The sequence below is a fragment of the Corylus avellana genome, chromosome ca1, assembly GCF_901000735.1.
Source record: "Corylus avellana chromosome ca1, CavTom2PMs-1.0".
NCBI classification, from domain to species: domain Eukaryota; kingdom Viridiplantae; phylum Streptophyta; class Magnoliopsida; order Fagales; family Betulaceae; genus Corylus; species Corylus avellana.
In genome coordinates, this window is record NC_081541.1 from 164,625 (window position 1) to 187,480 (window position 22,856).

Here is a 22,856-nt window from a genome sequence, read left to right on the forward strand (position 1 = left end):
TGGTCGTATTTTGGTTAGAATGGTAACATTGTCTCTCACGACTAAGCCAGCCTGTTTCATACAAATATACTTTCCCAAAGTGTAGACACCATGAGTATAGAAAAAGTTGCTACCTGTAAAACTCTCCTATGTAACTCCAAGCTAACACACATTACCACATTGTAAGTATTATTGGTGGCCATTAAATGAAAAACTACAAAACATATGAGCAGCTCATATTGTGGATTTTCCATATCAATGGAGATTTAAGTGCATCTTGCTTGCATCCAAACAAACCACACATTTACGGAGTATTTCTCTGAGTAATGCTACAAGTCCTTTTTATGTTACTTTTATATCTCTTCAAAAATAATGTGACTCTTAAAATTATCATTGGGCTTATGATTGATCATTATTGAACTTTGATCAAATGATAATTTTAAGAGTCACATCATTCTTGGAGTGACACAAAAGAGACTTCTAAAATTACTCATACTTCCCTCCAACAAGAATGCTTTCTCAATATTAATCCAATCCAAAACAGATCATATTGCACTTAGCCCTTCTCATATAAATTTTTATTCTAATGATCACTTCTCTTGAAAGTACATATTTTCCACAAAACTTTGCGTGGCCAAAAGGGCCTAAAGATACTATAAATGAAAAAATTATGAAAACATAATCTCAAGTACAGAAACTAGCCAATGACCATTGCTGAAAATCACAAACCACCTGACACATTCAGACTATGCCCGAATTGCCAACTATAATTTTTTTTTTTTTTTCCTTTTCGTTTTTCTATTTTCCTACATACAACACGCCCATGAAAAGAAATTGCATTTTGGCGATGGTAGAACAAATAAAATACTCACATGATGCCCACACCCAAAAAAAAAAAATGTGAACTCTTGTCGCCTTTGACGGTAGCAAACTCCATATTGGCATCTTCTCCAAACCACTCGAGCTGCTGTCCTTTTCAAGAAATAAGTTATCTATCATTGATTCATTATCTCTGATCCAAACCTATTCACATGAACAAACGATAAACATCAAACCATCAATTACACCAGCCCTCTCTCTCTCTCTCTCTATATATATATACACACACACAAGCAAACAACATATTTTCTTGAAGACTAGGAGACAGGCGACTCATATTGAAATCGTCCAGAACAGGGAGCATAGAAGACTAGAAGAGACTGCCAATACCAATGATAACGTATTAAGAAGGTTGAGGAAGAACGTACTTGTATATCTACCCATGGAACCATTGCCATTTATAGAAATAGGCATAAACTTTCTTTCTTGGCCCAAAGATAAAATTTCCTGCATTCTTTCCGGCCAATCTGAATTTAATCTTCGTGCAAAATCCTCCACTTCCCTACATAAAAGAATACAATGCAAATATAGAAGATATAATATTAACGAATAATAAAGGATCCGTTTGTTAAAATTTTTGTTTTTTTTTTTTTAAAACAAAAACATTAACAAACAACCCAAATACAAAACACTCTTTTTTATATATACTTTTTTTTCTAAGTAATTTTTTTGTCCTCAAGGAGAAGAGGAGAATAGGAGGTTTGAACTAGTGACTCCTACTTCAAGAGGCGTAGTCCTTAACCGATTGTGCTACCCCTTAGGAAGCCAAACACAAATACTCTTAAAAACATAAAAACAGTTTTCACATTTATGTCACATTAGAACTCTTTTCAAACCAAATACAAAAAATATCCACCAAAACGTATTAACAAATAACAAATAGAGCCAAACTTTCTATCCGGGGAACAGGTGTCAAAATGAAACATGAGCAGGATACATGAAACGAAAAAGGGGAAGAAGAAAAAAAAAGAAGAAGCAAGTTTCCTCTCTAAACAACCCCTAAAACTTCAAACTTCTCAAGTGTAAAATCTTAATAAATTCAAATTGATCACATTTAGAACCAATTAAATCCCCTTAATTCAATCTCCACAGATTAATCTGTTAAATCTGGGCTTAAAGTTGAGGACTAGAATGGTAGTGGGGTGGAAACAAGGGCTGCCCACGAGGGTGGGGAATGTGGTGGACAAGACCTTTTAGAAAAGAAACTAAAAGCTGAAATGTGATATATCTAAGATCATTGGGACAAGGAAGATTGCAATAAAGTTGAGAAGCAAAACCGTGCTTCTAACAAAGGTTCTTTTGACATACATTTTGTGGCAATGAGTTGGCAGTATTACTGGCAGTTCCGTAAAGTTTAAGTAATCTTCCGGGTTCACCAGGAAATATAATGAACATAATTGTAGTAATCTAACTAAAGTCAAAAGGTGAATTCATCACATTAATCTAGATACCCCAATTAATATATTCATCTAACCTGTCAAGTTCCTCCTTCATCGCAGGATCTAAATCATCATCAATATCACCATCCTCAAACTCGAGCTTTGGGGAAAAAGTCACAACGGCAGAATCTTGCAACTTTGAACTTGTACTAGGAGAGGCCAATACAACATTGTTAACCTCATCTTCATGGCAAGCAGACGGCAGATCAAGCAACTCCTAAAATATCAAGACACCAGCAATTCAAAAATGAGAATATTGACTTCATTAAGTGCAAATAAAATAATTATGATAAAAGGAAATAAAAGAATCTCATTATCAATACATATACATGTATACACATGTACGAACAGACACACACAAAGACGAGAGAGAGAGAGAGAGAGAGAGAGGTGACAACCCTATTATGGTTTCCATTTACATTGGTTAAAGAAGAATCCTTTGATTGATCTTTTCTCCGACGATTTTTCTTTTTATTCTTACTGGTTCTCGTCCCCTTTGTATCTGTAGAGCAGATTAGATTATGTAAAATAGTAAGATAAATAACCAAATAGGCTATGCACAATTCATGAGCTCAACTATTCCAAAAAGCCACTGAATGTTGAGACAAAACCAACTACTTAGAACACTAACAACAGCTTCTCTTATATTTTCTTTAAATACAGGGAACCAAGTTACTTTTTGCTTTCCTATTCAAATAAACTCCACAACAACTTCCATCATCTTTTCCCTATCCCATTTAAATATTCTTTCAAATAAATGCTACGGAAAAGAAAGAGAAAGAGAAAGCCATTTAAATATTCTTTCAAATAAATGCTAGGAGAAAGAGAGAGGAAATAGGGTAGCACTTTTGCTTCCCTTGGGTTTCCCTTGGTTTAGGGAACACCAAGGGAGTTTGTTGTATGGGAGTTTTGAAGAGGTTTCCCTAAATTTAGAGAAGGAAATGGGATTTAGGGAGTCTCTTGCTAATGGTCTTACATGTATCGCCAAGAAATTAACAAAATGAAGCATCTATCAAAATAAAAATACTTCACAAACATGATTACTTCAGGGTGCAGGCATAGAGTGCATCCAAAAGAACATTAATCTATTTATAACAATAATGGACAAGTTGCAGCAATGTTAAAATCAAAATTTTCACCATATTATGGTTAACCTTGCTATAGCATGATCAGAAAACTATATAAATTCCTAATTGAACTACATCAAGCACTACATAAAACAGAAACAACGTAAACTGTAGAAATTTAACAACCATTATAATGTTAGAATATTAATTAAACGATTAAATGTATCATTTCCTATAAGCTAAGAAATTAGAACAGTGATTTTGAATTCGAACGCTGACTCCATAATATATCCTCCGTTTTAGTTAAATATTCTATGGGCCTTATATTATATCAAAAGGAGAGTCTAAGCCCAATGCAAAAAGAGTGTGACTATTATTAAATAAATAAATTATTATTTCCTATCAACTTAATCTTTTGAGGCAAGTGGTAACTTAACATATATCAAGGCCTTTTATCATGACTTCTGCTTGTTGCATACCTTGATCCACTACTGTCCAAATAGCATTTCCTGCAGCAGTTTGGGCAGCAAAGATAAGAACTCTTAGGAAAAACAAGAAAGGCTTGGGCGTCAAGAAGAAGAATAAGGGTAAGATGAGTCGTTTCCTGAAATGGGGAAGGTGGAGATAGACCTCTCTTAAGGGTTCCAAACCCTTGTTGTTTTCATTATTCTTTTTGGTTGCTGGAATGTGAGGGGTCTGAATGACCCAATGAAACTGAGGGAATTTAAGAAATTCATCCAAGGGCAACCCACAACAAGAAGGTATCACAATAACAGAATTCCTCCAAAAAGCACCTCCGCAGGCTTGCCTCTAAAATGCTAAATGTGTTCAAGAGTATAATAGTTTAAGAGCATGTTTGGGATTGAGCTTAAGAAATAAAGCTTTTAAGTCAAAAAGAACTTTTGGACAAAAGCTTCAATTTTAAGCTTTTGGACAAAAGCTTCAATTTTAAGCTTTTGTCAAAATTATGTTTTTGCTATTTTTAGGTTTTTTGAACCCTTAAAAGCGTTTTTAATTTTTTTACCAAACAAGTACTTTTTTCTTCAAATAAACTTTTTGAGTGTTAAAAGCACTTTTAGACCCCTCAAACGCAGTCCCAAACAGACCCTACAAATCCTTATTCATAAAAAATTCATATTCATATCTTTTTTTGTTTTGATAATGAAGGACCCCTCCAAGGCAAGGCCACTTCGTGTACCCACCCCTGTCGGATAAACCTCGAACCCGTGTAAAGCACCCCTCCACACGAATCGGGTAATACTCCGACTTCGCCTGCCCCAAGGAATTGTTTGCACCCAAGGGGATTCGAACCATAGACCTGATAGAATGAAAAAAATAATAATAATCCTTATTCATAAAACAAAGTTTTTTTTTTTTTTTTTTTTTTAAGTAATTGAAATATCATTAAAAATGAACACAGGAAGTATACAAGATAAGCACCTAACTAAAAGGAGAAAAACGAACAAGAAAATCATAGAAAACTAATCTCCAAAGGAGCTACCAACACAGTTGTCCAAATAAAAAGAGAATAAAAGAAAAATGACTTAAGTTGCTCTAACGTCCTCTCGCGATCCTTGAAGATTTGATGATTCATTTCCCTCCATAGGCACCAAAGAAGGCAAGAAGACACCATGTCCTCACTTGTTCACTAGCAAGCGAACAAGTCAACTACCCAGTTAGGCATAACCCAAGACAACCCAAAGCAATTGGAAAAAAGCATTCTATAAGGCACAAGCAACCTCACAATGGAGTAGAAGATGGTCCGTAGACTCCTCATTCCTCTTGCACATACAACACCTATTTACCATAATGACATGCCGATTCTGAAGGTTATCCATGTTGAGGATCTTCCTTAGGGCCGCCAATTGAGCAAAAAAAGCCACTCTCAAAGAAACCTTGGTCCGTCAAATACTTTTCCAAGGAAAAGAATGCCATCATTACAGACAAGGAAAGAGCTAACCACGAACACCCTTCTTTTTGAAGGGATCCACCAAAGCTTTTCTTCACCTTCTCGTCTCACTCTATAGGAATACAACAAATTGAAGAAAGAAGCAATAACATCCACCTCCCAGTCGTGGGCCACTTTAATGAATCTAACATTCCACTAAAGTAACCACTAGAAACCTCCCAATGAATTGCTACTAAAGCATCACACATCATGCCATAATCTAATCTTGGAGTCATCTCCCAACTCAAATTTGGAATGCCTAAAAAATAGCATCCATCCTCTTGATATTCTTCCATAACCCCACCGCAAACGACTCGAGGACGTTTCAATAGAACACCATACATCTCACAAATTGTCATATTTAGCATCCACAACAACTCTTCACCATGCCCCTCTCTCAAGCACATTGTCATAACCATTTTCCTAAAAAAAGGTGATTGAACATCCTCAAGTTCCAAATCCCACCCTCCCCTCAAAGATGATCTGAGAGCAAACCTTGGACTAACTAACCAAGTGAAATTTGAATTCTTCACCTATCCCATCCCATAAAAAGTTTAAAAATCCCAAAGATTGTCTAACAAAAAAAAAAGAGAGAGAAGAAACGTGTGAACTATATAAATCGACTCAAAATTGCTCAAAAACCATTATCATTATACCCAGATGAATCCCAGAAACCCACTCTCTTTTTTCCCAATTGAATCTAGACATGACCACAAATATTCCAACTTTTAAAGAATTGATCTATGTGTGAATTCTTGCCAAAAACAAAACAAAAAATCTCTGTGTGAATGCAATTACAGTCCAAAATTTGTTTTTTGTTTTTTGTTTTTAGTTATTATAACTTTCAATAGTATCTAAGGCTTATGTGCAAATCTAGAAAAATTCTGAGTTAGAGTGTTAAGGTTAACTACGTCACAAGGTTCTGTATGTCAAAAAAAAAGAAAAGAAGGAAAAACCATTTAAGAAATTATACCATATTTAATGTCCCGCATTCATTTATATAATTCTCTCTTTCTTCTTTTCTCACTTTTAGGTTTGAATAAATCCAAAAAATCCATCCAAAGTATAATACTTGTCTTTTTCACCAGAAAAGACATGCAAATCAATGACAAAGTGGTTTTTAATATCTTTAAAAGAAATGGAGCGATATGCATAACTAGAAGCATCAATTGTTGAATGTTCACAATTTATCAATTGCAATATTGCAAAGTCTGACACAGATAATTCAGGGATTTATGAACACATGGATAAGTTGCAAGAGGTTGAGAACCCCACTTGTACGAAGAAAAGAGACAAGCTGTCTAAATGGAATGGAGAAAAGATCATTTCTCTCATATACCTTCATCTCCACCATTTATAAATGACAAGAGATCATCGACTGAGCGATCATCCACACGCTCCTCCTCAACCTCGACATTCTGAAACATATGGAATCCATTTGCTATTAATGCTAATATATACATGAACATCCAAGTGCTTCAACTACATAATTAGAGTGAAACCAATTCAATCAAAATTTGAATTCATATACAGCAAGAATTGAATATTCAGCACAAAACATTGGGCTCAAATACAATGAGGGCAGAAAACAAGCAAATAAGTAAAAGTAGCACCTTCAATTTCTTTCTCTCTTTTAATTCTTTCCTCTTTCTTGCATACAATCGATTCAGAAGCCGAATACGTGGGTCATCGGTGATGTTTCTTAGGGGCTCTAACTTCTCTTCCTAGAGAAAACCAAATCTACATGAGAAACCATGAGCAAAGTAGATGTTAAAAACATTGATTTCTTGATAGCAATACAACCTCGGTGAGATCATCAGGTAAATGAAATGTTTCACGTATCTCCTCAGGAGTTTTTCCTTCAATAATCCGAGCAAGTGCTCGGCTTGTGAGATCAACTAAAGGCTTCAATTGGAGGCTGTCAGCTGCAGATGTCAACTCACATAACCTTTTTGTATCCATCCGAATAAATTTTTCATCAAAAGTTTTGCGCTCCTATGGCAAAAGAGATATCAATATTCAAATTTTAGTTAAACTATTCAATTATAAGTTCTACCATCTAGTTCACTCATCACTGCTCCCCAAAATAATTATAGACTAGTAAGTTAATAACAAACTAGATAAAATGACTATCTTCCTGGAGGGACTGTAATAAAAGTTTTTTCATTTCTGAAATTTACTAAAACTCAGAACATCTTTAATCACAAATTGAGGAATAAATGTCATTTAAAAAGAGCAAAAGCATCACAAGAGAGTCGAACAGCATATCAAACCTTATTAGAACGACCTGCTACTTGGTGAAATCGACAGTAATCAAGAATTAAGCCCAAGATAGCAGGATTGACTCGCTGTGGAAGTGATATAGCATAGTTTTTGGAAGATCCCATGCCTGTCTGAATTACTTCTCGGCATATCATAGGGCAAAACATGGCAACTTCTTCTTCTACTTGTTGGATTGAACCATCAACAGTTTGAAGCCAAATGTATGACTTCATCTGGATAAACAATACCATAAACCATAAACAGAACTAAGGATCAAAATAAGAAAATCATTAGGCCAACATAAATAAACCTATGATCTAAGCTTGACCGAGGTTCATTGCACACTGTCATCTCATTGAGCTCTGCCTATGGGAGAAAATTTTGGTTTCTAACCAAAGGGGCAACAATATCTTAAATGGAACAGTGTGACAGTATTATGAAATCTTATATAATATATAATAGCAGACTCATAAGAGAATGTAGCCCTAGGTTGTCTAAAAATATGACAAGTAGAATTTTAGGATGCCTAAAATTCTGCCATGTGTCACTTTAAAATAAGATCTTTAAGGGTTTTTTTTTCACAACATTTTAAATAAAGTGTTTAAGCCATTATCTGCTATTCCTTCAAAACAAAAGTATCACTTGTAAAAAATAAATAAATAAATAAAAACACGTACACGCACACACAAACCCCAACTCCAATCCCACACTCTCAACTTCTCTAAGACAACCACTTTCGAAGCAAACGGATGGTGCATGTGTTCACAGGAAAGTACAATGGACCGACCGTTAAGTAGTTCATCGTCTTCGTCTCTCACACCGTCACCAAGCGCACCCCTGCCTCCCAGCACCAATCTGTCCAGCACGAAGGTCCCTCTCTTTCTCTCTCTCTCTCTCTATCAATTCTTCGCTATTGTTTCTTTAAAAGGCGCCTCTTTATTTGCTGTTTTTTTTTTTTCTTACCTCAATCTGCACTCTACCGAGTTGCATAGCTTCAATCATTATGGTTTTGTGTATGTGTGTTTTCTTTGGGTGTGGGGGGTGTATCTTGGGTTTTTAATCGATGGGGTTTTCTGGGTTTAGGTAATCAGAGAAATTTTATAAAAAGCGTAGGCGTCGCTAAGCATACAGGAAATACACAAAAAACAGAAAAAACAAAGGAAAACAAGAAACCCCAAACAACCCCAACAAAAACCAGCCTACAAACCCTAGGCAAAATTACATCACAGCAAGAGCCTTCTTGCTTTTGCCCGGGCTAGAACCACGACTCCTAGCATCAAAGTTGATAGAGCGCTCTAAGTTCTTCAACTCCCTTCTTCCTTTAAGCTTAGGAGTGAAAAATGGGACCTCATGACGCAGTCCCTTATCCACTTGAGCCATGTGTTCAAAAAGCCCTTCGGGTTCCCCTCAACGGAGATCCCCACAGCTTGAAGATGCAGCGCTGCCATGGGAGAAAGCTTTTGGGTTTTACAATAAAGGTGTGTTTGATGGCTGAGAAAAGAAGGCAAAATTGTAGTCTTTTAGCAAAGTAGAAGTAAAAGTATGGTGATTGATAAGAAGTAGAAGTATTCCTCTATCATTTATTTGGTTTGTGTTTGGTTCCTAAGAAACCGAGGGGCAGTACAGTTTTAATATTTTTTTATTTGCACCTATGAATAAAAAAAACAGCAATAGCGAAACCATAAGGAATTGGATTCTGTTTTCTTTTAGGTGAAAATATGGTTTCTTTGGATGTGGTGACAACAAAGAGCTTTATGTTTTCCAAGAATGATCAGATAAAAGCTTTGGTAGTGGGTTTGGTGAATACATGGTTTCAGGAGGGGAATTAGCTTATCAACAACTCTGCAATGAGATCACCCTGGAGTTCAATAATTACTCTAAACAAGTACTACTTTCATGCCCTTAATTAATAGTCTAAATTGTGTAAACAATAATTACTCTAAACAATAATTACTCTAAAAATGTGTTTTTGAAATGTTTTAGTTTTTAATTTGTGTAAATTAGTGCTGTTTAGGTTCTCTCTCCTGGAGTAATCAGAACTTGGGGTTTTCAAGAAAATGAAAACGCATTGGAAGGTAAAGAAATCTCATATTAAATCATTAGCCATGCGTCAATTGCTTTTTCCTTAAGCACTGCATAAGGAATTAAAAAAAAATGAAATTTCAATTTTCATTTTAACCTTTTCTAGATGTGGGTGCATGCGAAACATAAATTGTTCCACTGGATTTTGTTCGACCTTAACTGCTAGAAATTCCTTATGCTGTTACCTGATGGTCTCTAGGAATTATTGTTTTTTCTTTCCTTCCAATTTAGCCCCTGAATCAAATTCTGCAACACATCAAGTCCCAGTTTGCTGAGGCCCTATCACGCAACACTGTTTTGAAGTCCAATTCAGAGATTGGCTATGCATCTTACTGCAGCTATCTATCTAGTGTATATATGTGCTGCAGGAAATTCAGATGACAACCGTTCCTTTACAATGTTGGGGTTCGGGGGTCATGGACAGATTTTTTGAAATACGGTTTTAATGTGGGAAAAGCTCATTCTTCAGGAGCAGGATGCCTGAAGAAAACATTTCCATAAACCAGGCTGATAAATACGAGCCTGTTTGCAAAAGCAAACATATCTCCGAGAGACGTGTTAGATGAAGCACTTGGTGATGGAGATGAAGAGATTACATATCTTGAAAAACTCAAAACATCTCAGGCTACCATTCATTACAGTGTAGAGGATGAAGATGATGAGGAAGGAGAAAGCAGGAAACAACAGAAGATATCAAGGGTATTGAAGAGTAATGTTGATGGCTGATATGATGTTAATGTTGACAGTCATTTCCCATCAAGATCAGGCAAGGAGGGTAAGAAGTCCTGAATCTCGATTGGGGATAGCATTTGAGGCAAAGCTCATTGGCACTGGACAGAATGTTTTCTCCACTGCACATTTGATGGCTGAGAGAAATACGTGGAGAAAAGATAACTTCTAAACCCCATTTTCTACAATGCCCTTAAAAAAGTCTAATTTTTGTTTTTGAAATGTTTTAGTGTTTAATTTGCGTAAGTTACTGTTGTTTTAGGTTCTCTCTCTTAGAGTAATCAGAACTCGGGGTTTTCAAGAAAATGAAAAATGCATTTGAAGGTAAAGAAATCTTAGGCTTTTTGTTTGCAATATTTGACAATTTAGATATTACGTTTGTGATATTTTACCGATTGGGTACTGAGGAATTTGACCAATTTGCATTTATCTCTATTTGGTTGCGTTTATGCCCCAACTAATTGTATGAGGTCACTGAAGATAAAATTTCTTATTTGTTTTCTTCGTTTTTTATTTGTATTCATCTGTGCAGATATTCAAGATGAACTTTTACATTTTTGTTAGTTTAGGAACTAATACTTTAGAAATTAATGAGAATATATATATATACTAGAAGATGGAATTGTTAGAAGGCACATGGTGGGTTGAGGTTTAGGAGAATTGAAGATTGTAATAAAGCACCGGTGTTGAGGCATATATGGAAGAAGAAGCTCATGAGGAGGCTAAAGAGGAAGTTCCAAGAGATGAGACAGAGATCCCAGCAGAACAAGATAAAGTCATCATTAGAGGTTTTTCCTATTGCCATTTGCTCGTTTTTTCTTTTTCAATGTCGTAATTTGTGTGTTGAGTATGTGCAAAACAAACAATGTATTTTGTTGTTCCTATAATGTTTCGACTTATATCTATCTAATACTTATTATTAGTTATGATCTTTAAAGTAGGGGTGGCAATTCATGTTCACGTATCGGGTTTGGGTTGTGCTAGGCATGGGTATAAGACTATATAGGTCAACCCTAACCCAACCCATTTAATTAAACAGGCTAGACCCTTCAATCATAACTCGTTAATTTCATGTTGGGTTTGTGTCAAATTTGCAGGTCTTGTAAAAAATTGTCAGCTCTAAATGTTGCGTGTTGAGTTTAAGTCATGTCAAGATATAAAGTATAAGACTATATAAATCAACTCTAACCCGACATATTTAATTAAATGGATTAGATTCCTCAACCTTAACCCACTAATTTTGTGTTGGGCTAGTGTCGAGTTTGCACGTCGTGTCAAACATTATCAGTCCTAATTTTGAGCGACCAAAACCACTCATCTAAGATAAGTGCTTCTCTACTCAGAGATTGAAACTTGGAATGCCAAGTATCAAGATAATGTGTGCTTTACTTATATTCTGATGATTCTTCTAGGATCAAATCTGATTGGTCAGGATCTATTACTTAATTTTGTCTTGTTGCTTCACAACGCAATTCCTCATTTGGGGTTACATTGTTTTAATTGTTGTTTCTTGGGAAATTTAAAAACTTAGTTTTGTTCTTTTTGGTAACTTTTGCAAGTAATACGCAAGATTTTTCTTTTCTATGTATCATTTTATTAGAATCAACACTGCTTTTAGTAGCAGGAAGCGGCATGATTTAGTGAGAGACTTGGATGCCTTAAGGTAAATTAATGTTAGTGCTTTGTGTCTCACTTTTGGTCTTGCTATTATTACTATTCTTTTCCACAACATTTCCTTGAAAATATTTTATAAATTAAACACTACTAGAAAAAAAAAACCCGTGCATAGAGCAAGTTAAAGGCTAGTCATAATACTATTTGAATGGCAGATTTGTAAATAAGTTCAACACAACAAGGTCTTAATACCCTTTAAATATTAGAAATAAAGCCCACCTAAACCCTCTATACACTCAGGTTAGGAGCAGCCCCTAGTCACCATGACTCCCCAACAACCAACTAATGGAATATAAATATCTTTAAAAAAAATGATTAATCAGATTTTTATCTGCATAATTCATCTGAAATCATCACAAAATAAAAAGATAACATACCTCAGGTTTAACTACGGCCATGGAACCTTCTGACATTTGAAAAGGACACTGCAAATAACTTATAAGAGTTCTGACTCAATGAACTTTGCACCTCCAACATAAAAAACAAGGAGTCGCAAAGCAAATGAACAATTCGCCTTATTCAAAATCTTGACTTTGTTAGGATGTTATAAACTCTTTATCAGTGCCTCCCAAAATGATTGGATGTTGAATCTCAATAACAAGTGCATAAGCATTCTTATACGGAGAGCTTCCTTGGATGTTGTTGCTCTTACTTAGTAGTAAAGCAGAAAACAAGATAAGCACCACACCATATGATGTTTTGCCTGAAATTAGAACATGTGACTGCCAGAAGCGATTAAAAGATAACTGAGATCAGAATTAGAAAGCAAAAGATTATAAAAGAAAAGCAAAATCAAATTTTAGTCCAGTTTCCTATTTGTAAAACATTCCAATTTTGCTCCTTTATATATATTCGAAATTTTCTGTCTTCTTAGAGCCCTCCTCTATTTACAATCTCACGTAGATAGTCCCACCTATAGTGTTTTTCATGAGAAATAGAATTGTAACAAAAGAAGAAAATCAGCAACAAGATAAAACAATCAAATGCATCACAGCTAGAAAAATACAATAGGACCCATAACAGAAATTTGATCAGTATTCAACAATCACACAGACATAAGTAGGTAAAAGAGTATGTATATATAAACCATATTGGTGAGTTCGTAGCAAAAGCCACTGATGGAAAGCTCTGAAGCTCAAATATTGCAGATGTGGCCATCAGTATATGCTCAGTTTGGTCGCAAATAATTTGTTAGAAATAACCGAAATTCAAAAAGGAGTGAGGAGTTGCTTGGCTTCTCTAGCTCTGGTGGCTGGTAAGCATGGCGTGGTGAATGAGGCATCCTGGGAGTCCCTGGCCAGGAAAATAGAAGACTTAAGAAAGGAAAATGCTGCCCTGAAGTCACGGGTTCAACCAGAGTGTCTTGGACCTGACCAGGGTGGTTGTCCGGGGTGGTAGGAATGGGCTTGTCAAATTTTCAGTATCCGGAACTTAAAGCATAAGCATCCAACTGACCCTATTACGACGATTCTTAACAAAAGTATACACAAACATAACCATAAAATGGGTTTCAGGTACTCAGATAAAGAAAATCAGATTAAACTACATAGAATACTTGAGAATCCGATTCATTTCCAATGAAAGCAAAGCTTGACTGGTATTTATGAATCCCACAACTTACGATAACACAAAATCAAAATTAAAATAAATATACAAGTTGTGTGCTGATGTGTATATATATATATACACACACAAATATCGAGAGAGAGAGAGAGAGAGAGAGAGATGCGTACCTTGAAGGTGAGAGGGTGAAATGCAGAGAGGTCTGAGAGATAGCGAGAGTAAGAGATAGGGCGGTAGGGTTTCCAAAAGCCTGTGTTTCTTCTTCCTTCTTTCTCTTTTCTCTAATTATCGATTTGTGTCCGGCACGTGACTTGTGTCAAAGAGTAGTGCCGTCGCACGTGGTGGTGGTGGTGGTAGTTAGTTAGGGTTTGGTTTGGGAGTTGGGACTGGAATGGAAGGGGAAAATTGGGGGAAGGGTGGGTTGAGATCTCTGGGCGGGTCGGGTTTTCTTCCCAATTTGGGCCGGAGCGGTCGGGCGGAAGGTGGTTGGGCTATTAACTGACAGTGAAAGATTTCAACGTACCAACATGGGCCACATGGCCTAAGTTGGGCTTTTATTTTCTTTTCCTTTACCAAATTTTGAACCGTTGATCTTGCTTGGAGATTTAAGTATTAAAATAGAATTATAATATTCAGGCTTATTTTATTGGGGCGCAACTGCCAAATTGGCCGGATAAGGGAATTTTCCACAAACACACACAGAATGTGGCCGTTTCACAGAAAAGGGCCATCGGGGTTTTCGTCTTCCTCCACAGCAGAGGAAGTTACTGAAGGGATTGATGGGACGGGCCTCACTGCCATTGTTACAGGTACTGCATGTTCCTCCATCGTTTATTTTTTCTTTTTTCATTTATCCGTGAAAAGTGAATTACTTTTCCTTTAGATTGCGTATGGCCGTTGTTTGTTTTCGGAAAAGGGAACTAACAACATACATTTTTTCGTGGTGGTAAATGAAGATGATTATGGAGCCATTTCAAATATATTTTACTGTTTCTCATACTAGTCTGTCATTTTCCATAATTCTGAAGAAAGCAGACTTCTTGCTAACCAAGTCATTATATTGGTATACGGAAAGAAGAAATTATTGTGGAGATTCATGCTGGATTTAGCCTTTTTAAATGCCAACCGGAGCCTTAGTTATCTGTTTGTTCGGTTTCGTAATCTTGTAGATGTCAAACTATTTAGATTAGTAGAATTGGAATCTAGTCATGTGCTTCTCGACTTAATGGGAATTTTCGGTGAATTCTTGCTGTAGATTTTCGTTAGCAATTGCACAAGAAAATTTTTAGCTTCTTAACACATTATTTGGGACATATTTTTCAAAGGCGTTTGCTACATTCAATTACTGGCTTGCTTGTTACTTGTGGACACTCTGATTGCAGGAGCATCTAGTGGTATTGGCACTGAAACTACACGAGTTCTTGCATTGCGTGGTGCCCATGTAGTTATGGGGGTCAGAAATATGGCTGCTGCTGAAGATGTCAAAAAAGCAATAGTTAAGGAAATCCCCAGTGCTAAAGTTGATGCCATGGAGTTAGATCTTAGCTCAATGGCATCCGTAAGGAAATTTGCATCTGATTTCAATTCCTCCGGTCTTCCACTGAACATCCTAATGTAAGATAAGGGTGCAAGCCGTAATGGTAGCTGTTCTTCCACATTTTGTTTTCACTGGTCCATATATGTGTCTTACTCTTGCAGTGACTTAATTCTGTCCGCACCCATGAAAACATTATTGTGCATTTCTGTCTCTTAAGCTTCCTTAGTTCATGGTATTAAACAAGAAGGAGTGACGCTGTCTTCTTTGTTTCAAGTAACAATGCAGGAGTTATGGCAACACCATTCATGCTCTCCAAAGATAACATAGAACTACAGTTCGCAACAAATCACTTAGGTGTGTTGCATTTAATTAAAGAAATATTTGTTGTTAAACTGATGTTCTATACCAGTGTTTAAAATTCACCTCAATTAACTTTGTGTGTGTGTGTGTGTGTGTGTTTCTCTGTGTAAAATTCCATTGGTAGACCATGGTGTTTCAACTTTTGAAGCTTTGAGATACTCTTTGGTAGTTCTTCAAGTTTGCGGATTTTATTGGAATAATAAACTATCAAGCAACCAAGATAATTGTTGCTAGATCCTTGTAGACAGTTTCAAAATTCCAAGATGACTGTGTTTTTCCTCCGTCACTTGCTATCTGTTGCTGCATGTAGAATTGGGGACAGTCCATCAGTCCATACGTTACAACACTATGTACTGTGTCTATAGATGCTAAATTGAATTATGTGGAACTGGACTAAATCCTCCTTTTTTTGTGGTACTTACAGGTCATTTTCTTTTGACAAATCTTTTGTTGGACACTATGAAAAGAACAGCACGTAAAAGCAGCAAGGAAGGAAGAATTGTTAATGTTTCATCTGGGGCTCACCGGTTCTCATACCGTGAAGGAATCCGTTTTGATCAAATAAATGATAAATCTGGGTAGTGCCATCTAACCATAACCTAGACTGTCATTCAATTATGCTATTGAGATAGTATTCCATGTCCATCAGCAAATCAGCAATTTAGCATGCTCAATTATTATGTTCCTTTGAAAAAATAACATGTTTGTCCCTGGTCTAGGGGCTGTTGCTCTTGGCTGCTTATATCTTTCGAAGATCTGGAACTCCCTATGTTAGTGGTTGTTGCTTACTTCGTAAGACATCTTGTTAAGTTTTCCAGAGATTCTTCCTCATAATTTTCATTTTCTAGATACATGATATATTTTCAATGGATTGCTTTTACATGTTATACATCTACCTCATTTGATATTATAGCGTAAAAGTCATTGCCTATAATCAGCTCCACCAAAGTGGAGTCCTAAGAGTAAGGGGAGATCTAAATATGATCCTGTCTAAGAAATTGAGTTGGGCAAAAATCTTTGAAGAACATTTGGAGAATTAAGGCTCCTCTGAGAGCAGTATTATGGAGGATTTTTGACATTGAATAACTTGAGAAAGAACCGCGTCATAGTGGTGGATTGATGCTGCATGTATAAGAGAAGCAGGGAGTTCACAGATCACCTTCTCCTCCACTATGAAGTAGCTAGAGATTTGTGGGTTTCAATATTCCGACTGTTTGGTGTAGAGTGGGTCATGCCTAGAAGGGTGGTCGAGTTGTTAGTTAGCTGGAGAAGTCAATTGGAAAGCTGTTGCAAGTTAGAAGCTTGGAGGATAGCTCATGTATGTTTAATATGGTGCATTTGGAACGCGAGAAGCTATGAAGATTGTGAGAGATTGGTGTTAGAGTTAAAGCCATTATTTTCAAATCTCTTTATGCTTGGATGGCGGTGTACAATAGCCCTCACTTTTCTAGCTTGCAGACTTTCTAGACTTGTGTTCTTTTTCTTCCTAATTGTGGGTCTCTCTTTGATAGTTCATGTGTACTTGAGTTGCTCCTCTCTACGCTTTCTAATGAAATTATATATATATATATATATATATATACCTTAATTCTACTACAAACAACTAAACAATTTATATAGAAAATGCAATGAGAGAAATCATTATAACTTGAGGTATTGTACAAAAGCATGGTTATCCAATGTGCTATATAAAACTACGGTGCATGGTATTCCCAAAGTATTCTTACAGATCCTACATTTCAACGATTATGTATGTATTGGTCGCTTTTAATAATTGAATTTATACACTTACGCTTGACAACTTGGGATTTTTACGATTATATCAGACAATAACCCCTCTTTGATACTACAGTCTGCTTGACAAAATAGATCACATATCATCAAGTCAATTATGACACTACCCTAGAAGTTGCTTGGTATGCTTATATGTTGTGTTTTATTTAGATGGCATATATTGACTAGAGAATTTTGCATACATTTGATTGCGTTTTGACTTGCTCATACACAGGTATAGCAGTTGGGCTGCATATGGCCAATCAAAGCTTGCCAATATTTTGCATGCCAATGAGCTTGCAAGACGTTTGAAGGTATGTGAACTTCTCTAGGATAGCAGTGAAATTGAAGATACATTCATAGTGAAAGAGTAGATGAATGGCACTTTTGAACATTTTGCAATTGATAAATGCTACACATACTCCCAAGTGCTCACTCTCTGACGTGGCAATGAAATTCACCATTAGATTCTACATATACTTTCATTTGTTATTTCATCTACTAATGATTTTTACTGTCACGTCAAAGAGTGGACACTTAAGAGTATACGTAGCACTCCTCTTTGCAATTTTCTAAACAGCCATAGCTCGACATTATTGTTTGCTATGATGCTTATGATTTTTAGCTCAATACCAAGCAACTCATATGCCTTATTTGCAAATTTTTTTCTCCATTATATTAAAAGTTGATTTTCAAGGATCACATTTTTTTTATTTATTAAATATCTTAAGTTAATTCTGAAATTCTAAAACTCAGTTTTTATTTCTTTTGTATTTGATATATATTTCAGCTTTAGTGCCTTATCTCTGCAATTCTGTTTTCTTGATAAAGCAAACTGAGTCTCTTAGTATAAGGATCAAATATATTATTGTATAACCCAGTGGGGTTATCTATTCCCTACTTTAAAGTGTTGGAATGGCAACTGAAAAGGTAACAGGCTTTTAACCATGTAGTTATGACACCTTCAACTTAAACAATTCATCTAGAAGGGATTTTTTTGAATGGAGCAATGGGAGAATGGCCTTACTTTTGTTATCCCCTTCTTTTAAAACTAGAAAATAAAATTTCTGCTGTGTCTGAGTGCATGCTTGGACATGTGTGTGTCCTTCACTAGGGACGATTTGTATGTGTTTTTGTATGTGTCTGTATTCCTTAAATAGGGATTAATACAGGAGCCTTACCGCATGGTCTGAGATTTATGTTGGTAAATTTTGCTATGTCGAGATTGGTTATAATCCATGTGGACCCCTTTGTCCCTTATATCTTGTCTGCTGTATAAAATGCTTGTTTATATGGAATACATTGCCTTCTGTGACTAACAGATTATGTCACCTACAATTAATTTAAAGTGCTTATTTTACCCAATGTTTGTCTTCTGACTTCTGAGCATATAAATTTTATACGAGTCCTTTATTTAGTAACTTAACATCCATATTACTGGAAATAAGAAGTCTTAACATCACCATGGTTTCATTCGTTATTAGTTGAGTAGCCATAAGCGTTTGAAGGGAAAGACCATGGTGAACTGTTGGGGAAAAGGTGAGGTGATAGATTATGTGGACCCCGTTGTCCCTTTTATCTTGCTTGCAGTGTAAAAACCTCCTCTATGTGAAATGCTAGCCTTTGTTGACTAAACAGGCTCTCTGGCCTATAATGAATTTAATGTGCTCTTTTATCCAATGTTTGTCTCCTAACTTCTGATCATATTTATCCGTTTACAAGCCCTTTATTTAGTATTAACTTAACAGTATCATGTTCCATTATCTGTTAGTTGAGGTCACTGGTGTGAGATTTCTTTTAGATTTTGTATTTGTTGAAATTTTATCTACTCCTGCAGTTTAGACTTGAACCTGCAACTCACGGTTAGCAATTCTAGATCACACCAGTGCTACAATGATATTCATCTCTTAATATTTTTCATCATTGTCCAATTACCTGTCATATTCATATACAGTCCCCTTAAAAAACATGTGCTCGACAGAGTCCTTTCTGCCCTTTCTCAACTGTTGACAGTATCAACTTTACGTAAATTTTTAGACATATACATATACATAGTCATACTCATCACGCTGTGTATATGAAGGTAGTCATGTTAAAGTGGAATCCATAATATTGGTGATTGTTTCTTGAACAGGAAGATGGGGTGGATGTAACAGCAAATTCACTTCACCCAGGAGCAATCATCACCAATCTTTTTCGTCATAACAACATTGTGAATGGTACTCACTTTATTGAATCTCATTATAAACGTGGATTTTTTGGTGTTAATTGGGCTGAAGGTAGGTTAATGAACAAATGTAGGTGTAACAGTATATAGTGGAACTGTAAATTCCAATGAGTTTCATAGTTTATTTCAATCCTATGGATGTCTAATTCTTCGGTAAAACATGGTCATACATGTAACAGTTCCTCTATGTTTTCATGTATTTCCTGTTCGTATGTTTTTGGAACCGCTATTACTGGAGATTTTTGTTTTTTTTTTGAGGGTCAACTATTCACTCCCACTGATGCTTTTGATGCAAAATATCGGGGATTTATAGCTATCTTTATTTTGCAGGTCTTGTTCATAGGCTTGGTAGATTTGTGCTTAAAAATGTTCAGCAGGTAAGCAGTATTTTAATTAGACCTTTTAGCTTAATCAACTAAGGTGTATGAATCTTGTGTACATCATGCAGAAACCATGATAATGTTTGCTTCATTTAAGTGTTCGTGTAGGCTCTAAAGTAACAATGCTGGGAAAACATAAGCTTAACATGTTTGTCTTTATCTTCTATTTAATCATCTTGTTGTCATAAAAGAAATTAAAATATTGAGGTTTCCTGTAATCTTGAACATTTACAGTTTTTAATTTTGTCTATGTTGGATGCCAAAGAAGGAAAGGGTTCAGTGGGGTACAGTGACTTGGAATATAAGCCTTCATTTGGTCACACCACATTCTTGCTTTTTATTTGTCATGTTTATGATTTTATTTATGATCACAGGGAGCTGCTACAACATGCTATGTGGCATTGCATCCTCAAGTCAAGGGGGTGAGTGGCGAATTCTTTTCAGACAGTAACCCATCCAAGACAAGCTCACATGGTAGGGACATCGAGTTGGCAAAGAAACTCTGGGATTTCAGCATGAATTTGATTAAATGATGTACTAATAACTCATCACAGATGATCATACTTCCCAACTAAACATATATAGTTAAAATACATAATTAAAGCACCCTTGTCATGTTCTCGTATCTGAGAGAATTCTACCAAATATGTTCCTGTATTCTCCTTGATTCCAGAAGTGATTTCGGTCTGTTAATGAGGTTCATGCTAAAGTGCTTTTCTCGAACATGGTAAATTAGTAATGGTTAATGGGCGTTGTACTGTATTAGTGGCGTAACATATCTGATTACTTTGAACGCAATAATGTGAATGATAATTTTTTTGCCTCCTGTTTCTACATTTTTGGATTGGTGATAATTTAGGCTGAGACTTGTCATCCTCCTTTGAATGATTGTTCTTGTTTTGCCTCTGCTTGTACTTGTTCAGATAGAGACAACAATATAACCATAATATCTTCTATGCTGTGGGGTGGGTTTGTGCCACCAATCCCAAAGTGACACCTAAGCCAATCTTACCCTAAAAAAAATTAAAAATTAAAAAATTACTTAAAAAAATTAAAGAGGTGGCTGCCAAGCCACCACAAGTGAACGGTGGAGGTGGCTGCGCACCACTACCTGGGGCAGTGGGTAGCCGCGCAAGCCACCAGGGGTGGCGCATGGCCACCCCCAGCCCCCACTTGTGGTGGCTACCACCCTTCTAATTTGTTTTTTTGTTTTTTTTAATTAATCTTTCAAGTTTTTTATTCTCATCTGTAATATAAATCCTGTATGTTTGTTAACATGAATTTATTTTGTTCCAAGCTGGCATGGCGACCTCTGAATGGTGGGCATAAAAGCCTCCTTTTATGCAAGGACCGCACTAAAGTTATTCTCTATAACTATTATGCAACGACAAAATCAGAAAAATTGGGAAAGAATGGTTGATTTTGTCATTGGATAAATATAAGAGAAATGTTAGGGGTATCAACTATTTTACTAACAGAAGTTTACTAAATTGATGTATAGTTCATTTATTGGAGAAAAACAAAACAATTAATTAAGATAAATGTAACGAGTACCAATGAATAAGTTAAAGCATTCTCAATGGAAGAGCTAAATGTTACTTTTATCTAAAATAGCTCTTCAAATGTTTAAAAAAAATTTCCTACATTAGATTAGCCAAAAAAAAAATGTAAAATAGATATTTGATTGGAATAACTAAAAAAAAAGCTAAATGTAGCAGCACTTTTTAAGGGAGCTATCTTATTTTTCATTGTTTTTCTCAACTGTTTTTTCTTTTTCCCAAATCTTTTCCTACTTTTTCTCTGTATGTTCTCTTTTTTCCATTTTTTTTCTCACATGTTCTCTTTTTTCCAAAATTTTTCTTACTTTTAATAATATTTTAATATAATAGATAGAAATATAGCTAATCGGATGTAGAGACATTTAAAAATGACTTCACTAAACTAGATAAAAGTGAGTTTTGAGAAGTTATTTTACATAAAAATATGGCTTCTCCATTGGGAATGCTCTTACACATCAGTTTAGTAAGTTTTTGTTAATAAAATAGTTTGTACCCATGATATTTCAAATGTAATAGTTATGGTTGTCTATTGACCTAACAAGTTGATTTCTTTAATGCCGATCTCTTGATGGGAATGGGTCATATTTTTGCTTCATTTCTCAAGAACAGGATCCTCTTCAGTCCATTTGGACCGAAAAATATCCAGTTTATGGTTATAATTTTTTTTTATAAATCTTAAAGCCATAAATGAGACATTTCCCACTAAAAAAAAATAATAATAAAATATTATTTCATATTAAAAAAAATATGAAATAAAAATAAAAAAATAAAAAATAAGGGGTGGCCAGACCACCCCAGTTGGGGGCTGGGGTGGCTTTGGGGATAGTCCGGCCACTTCCAAGGGCCAAATCAAAATTAAAAAAAAATAAAAATAAAAAATAAAAAATTGTTTGGCCATTGGGGGTGGCCGGACCACCCCCAAGGGCCAAATGAATTTTTTTGTTTTTGTTTTTTAGATTTGGCCCTCGGAGGTGGTTGGACCACCCCCAAGGGCATGGGGTGGCTTTGACACCCAACTGGGGTGGTGGTTGGCCACCCCACCCCCAAGGGCCATGAGGTGGCTTCGACCCCCAACTGGGGTGGCCAACCACCACTTACTATTTTATTTTATATTTTTTTAATATGAAATAGTATTTTATTATTATTTTTTGTTAGTGGGATAGGTGTCTCATTTGTGGCTCTAGGATTTTTAAGAAAAAATCCGAACCATGAACTGGATATTCTCCTTTTCGAAAATGAACTGAAGAGGATCCTATTCCCCTTTATCTAGGCTATTGTATCCATCAAATGTCGCTACTAATTTGAGCATACTTTTTGTTTTGACATATATCAGCCTCTTTTATCGAGAAGTGCTACACATCCCAGATTTTCTTTTCAAAAATTTGTTCCAAAATATTG

General features: G+C 35.7%; 2 protein-coding genes across 8 annotated transcripts; one reads left to right on the plus strand and one right to left on the minus strand.

The window, feature by feature from the left end:
• Positions 1-610: 610 nt before the first annotated feature.
• LOC132168152 (SKP1-like protein 21) lies at positions 611-13,999 on the minus strand. 7 transcript variants are annotated; one of them, XM_059579251.1, is made up of 10 exons: positions 13,793-13,999; positions 12,437-12,762; positions 7,586-7,807; positions 7,116-7,307; positions 6,926-7,036; positions 6,652-6,730; positions 2,696-2,799; positions 2,333-2,514; positions 1,227-1,360; positions 611-1,002 (listed from the first exon to the last, which is right to left on the minus strand). In XM_059579251.1, exons 2-10 carry the CDS (start codon positions 12,470-12,472, stop codon positions 986-988), a joined length of 1,077 nt encoding a protein of 358 aa, XP_059435234.1. In that variant the 5' UTR covers positions 12,473-12,762; positions 13,793-13,999; the 3' UTR covers positions 611-985. The 7 variants fall into 7 exon arrangements, with proteins under 7 accessions (XP_059435234.1, XP_059435231.1, XP_059435233.1 ...); XM_059579248.1 differs by having other exon boundaries at positions 12,437-12,781; XM_059579250.1 differs by having other exon boundaries at positions 12,437-12,972.
• A 257-nt stretch (positions 14,000-14,256) lies between these two features.
• Positions 14,257-20,735, plus strand: LOC132168154 (short-chain dehydrogenase TIC 32, chloroplastic-like). The gene is made up of 8 exons (XM_059579254.1): positions 14,257-14,431; positions 15,005-15,236; positions 15,434-15,513; positions 15,944-16,097; positions 17,528-17,606; positions 19,427-19,511; positions 19,850-19,896; positions 20,274-20,735. Exons 1-8 carry the CDS (start codon positions 14,326-14,328, stop codon positions 20,430-20,432), a joined length of 942 nt encoding a protein of 313 aa, XP_059435237.1. The 5' UTR covers positions 14,257-14,325; the 3' UTR covers positions 20,433-20,735.
• The last annotated feature ends 2,121 nt before the right edge of the window (positions 20,736-22,856 follow it).

Bases quoted from the DNA above. Each gene is read 5' to 3' on its own strand.
- LOC132168154 (XM_059579254.1), top strand. From the start codon at position 14,326: ATGTGGCCGTTTCACAGAAAAGGGCCATCGGGGTTTTCGTCTTCCTCC. The intron at 15,237-15,433 runs GTAAGATAAGGG...CTTTGTTTCAAG, and splicing joins CTTCCACTGAACATCCTAAT to TAACAATGCAGGAGTTATGG. The intron at 17,607-19,426 runs GTATGTGAACTT...TTTCTTGAACAG, and splicing joins AGCTTGCAAGACGTTTGAAG to GAAGATGGGGTGGATGTAAC.
- LOC132168152 (XM_059579251.1), bottom strand. From the start codon at position 12,472: ATGTCAGAAGGTTCCATGGCCGTAGTTAAACCTGAG. The intron at 6,731-6,925 runs GTGCTACTTTTA...CATATGTTTCAG, and splicing joins AAGAGAGAAAGAAATTGAAG to AATGTCGAGGTTGAGGAGGA. The intron at 1,361-2,332 runs GTTAGATGAATA...TCTTTTATGTAG, and splicing joins ATGAAGGAGGAACTTGACAG to GGAAGTGGAGGATTTTGCAC.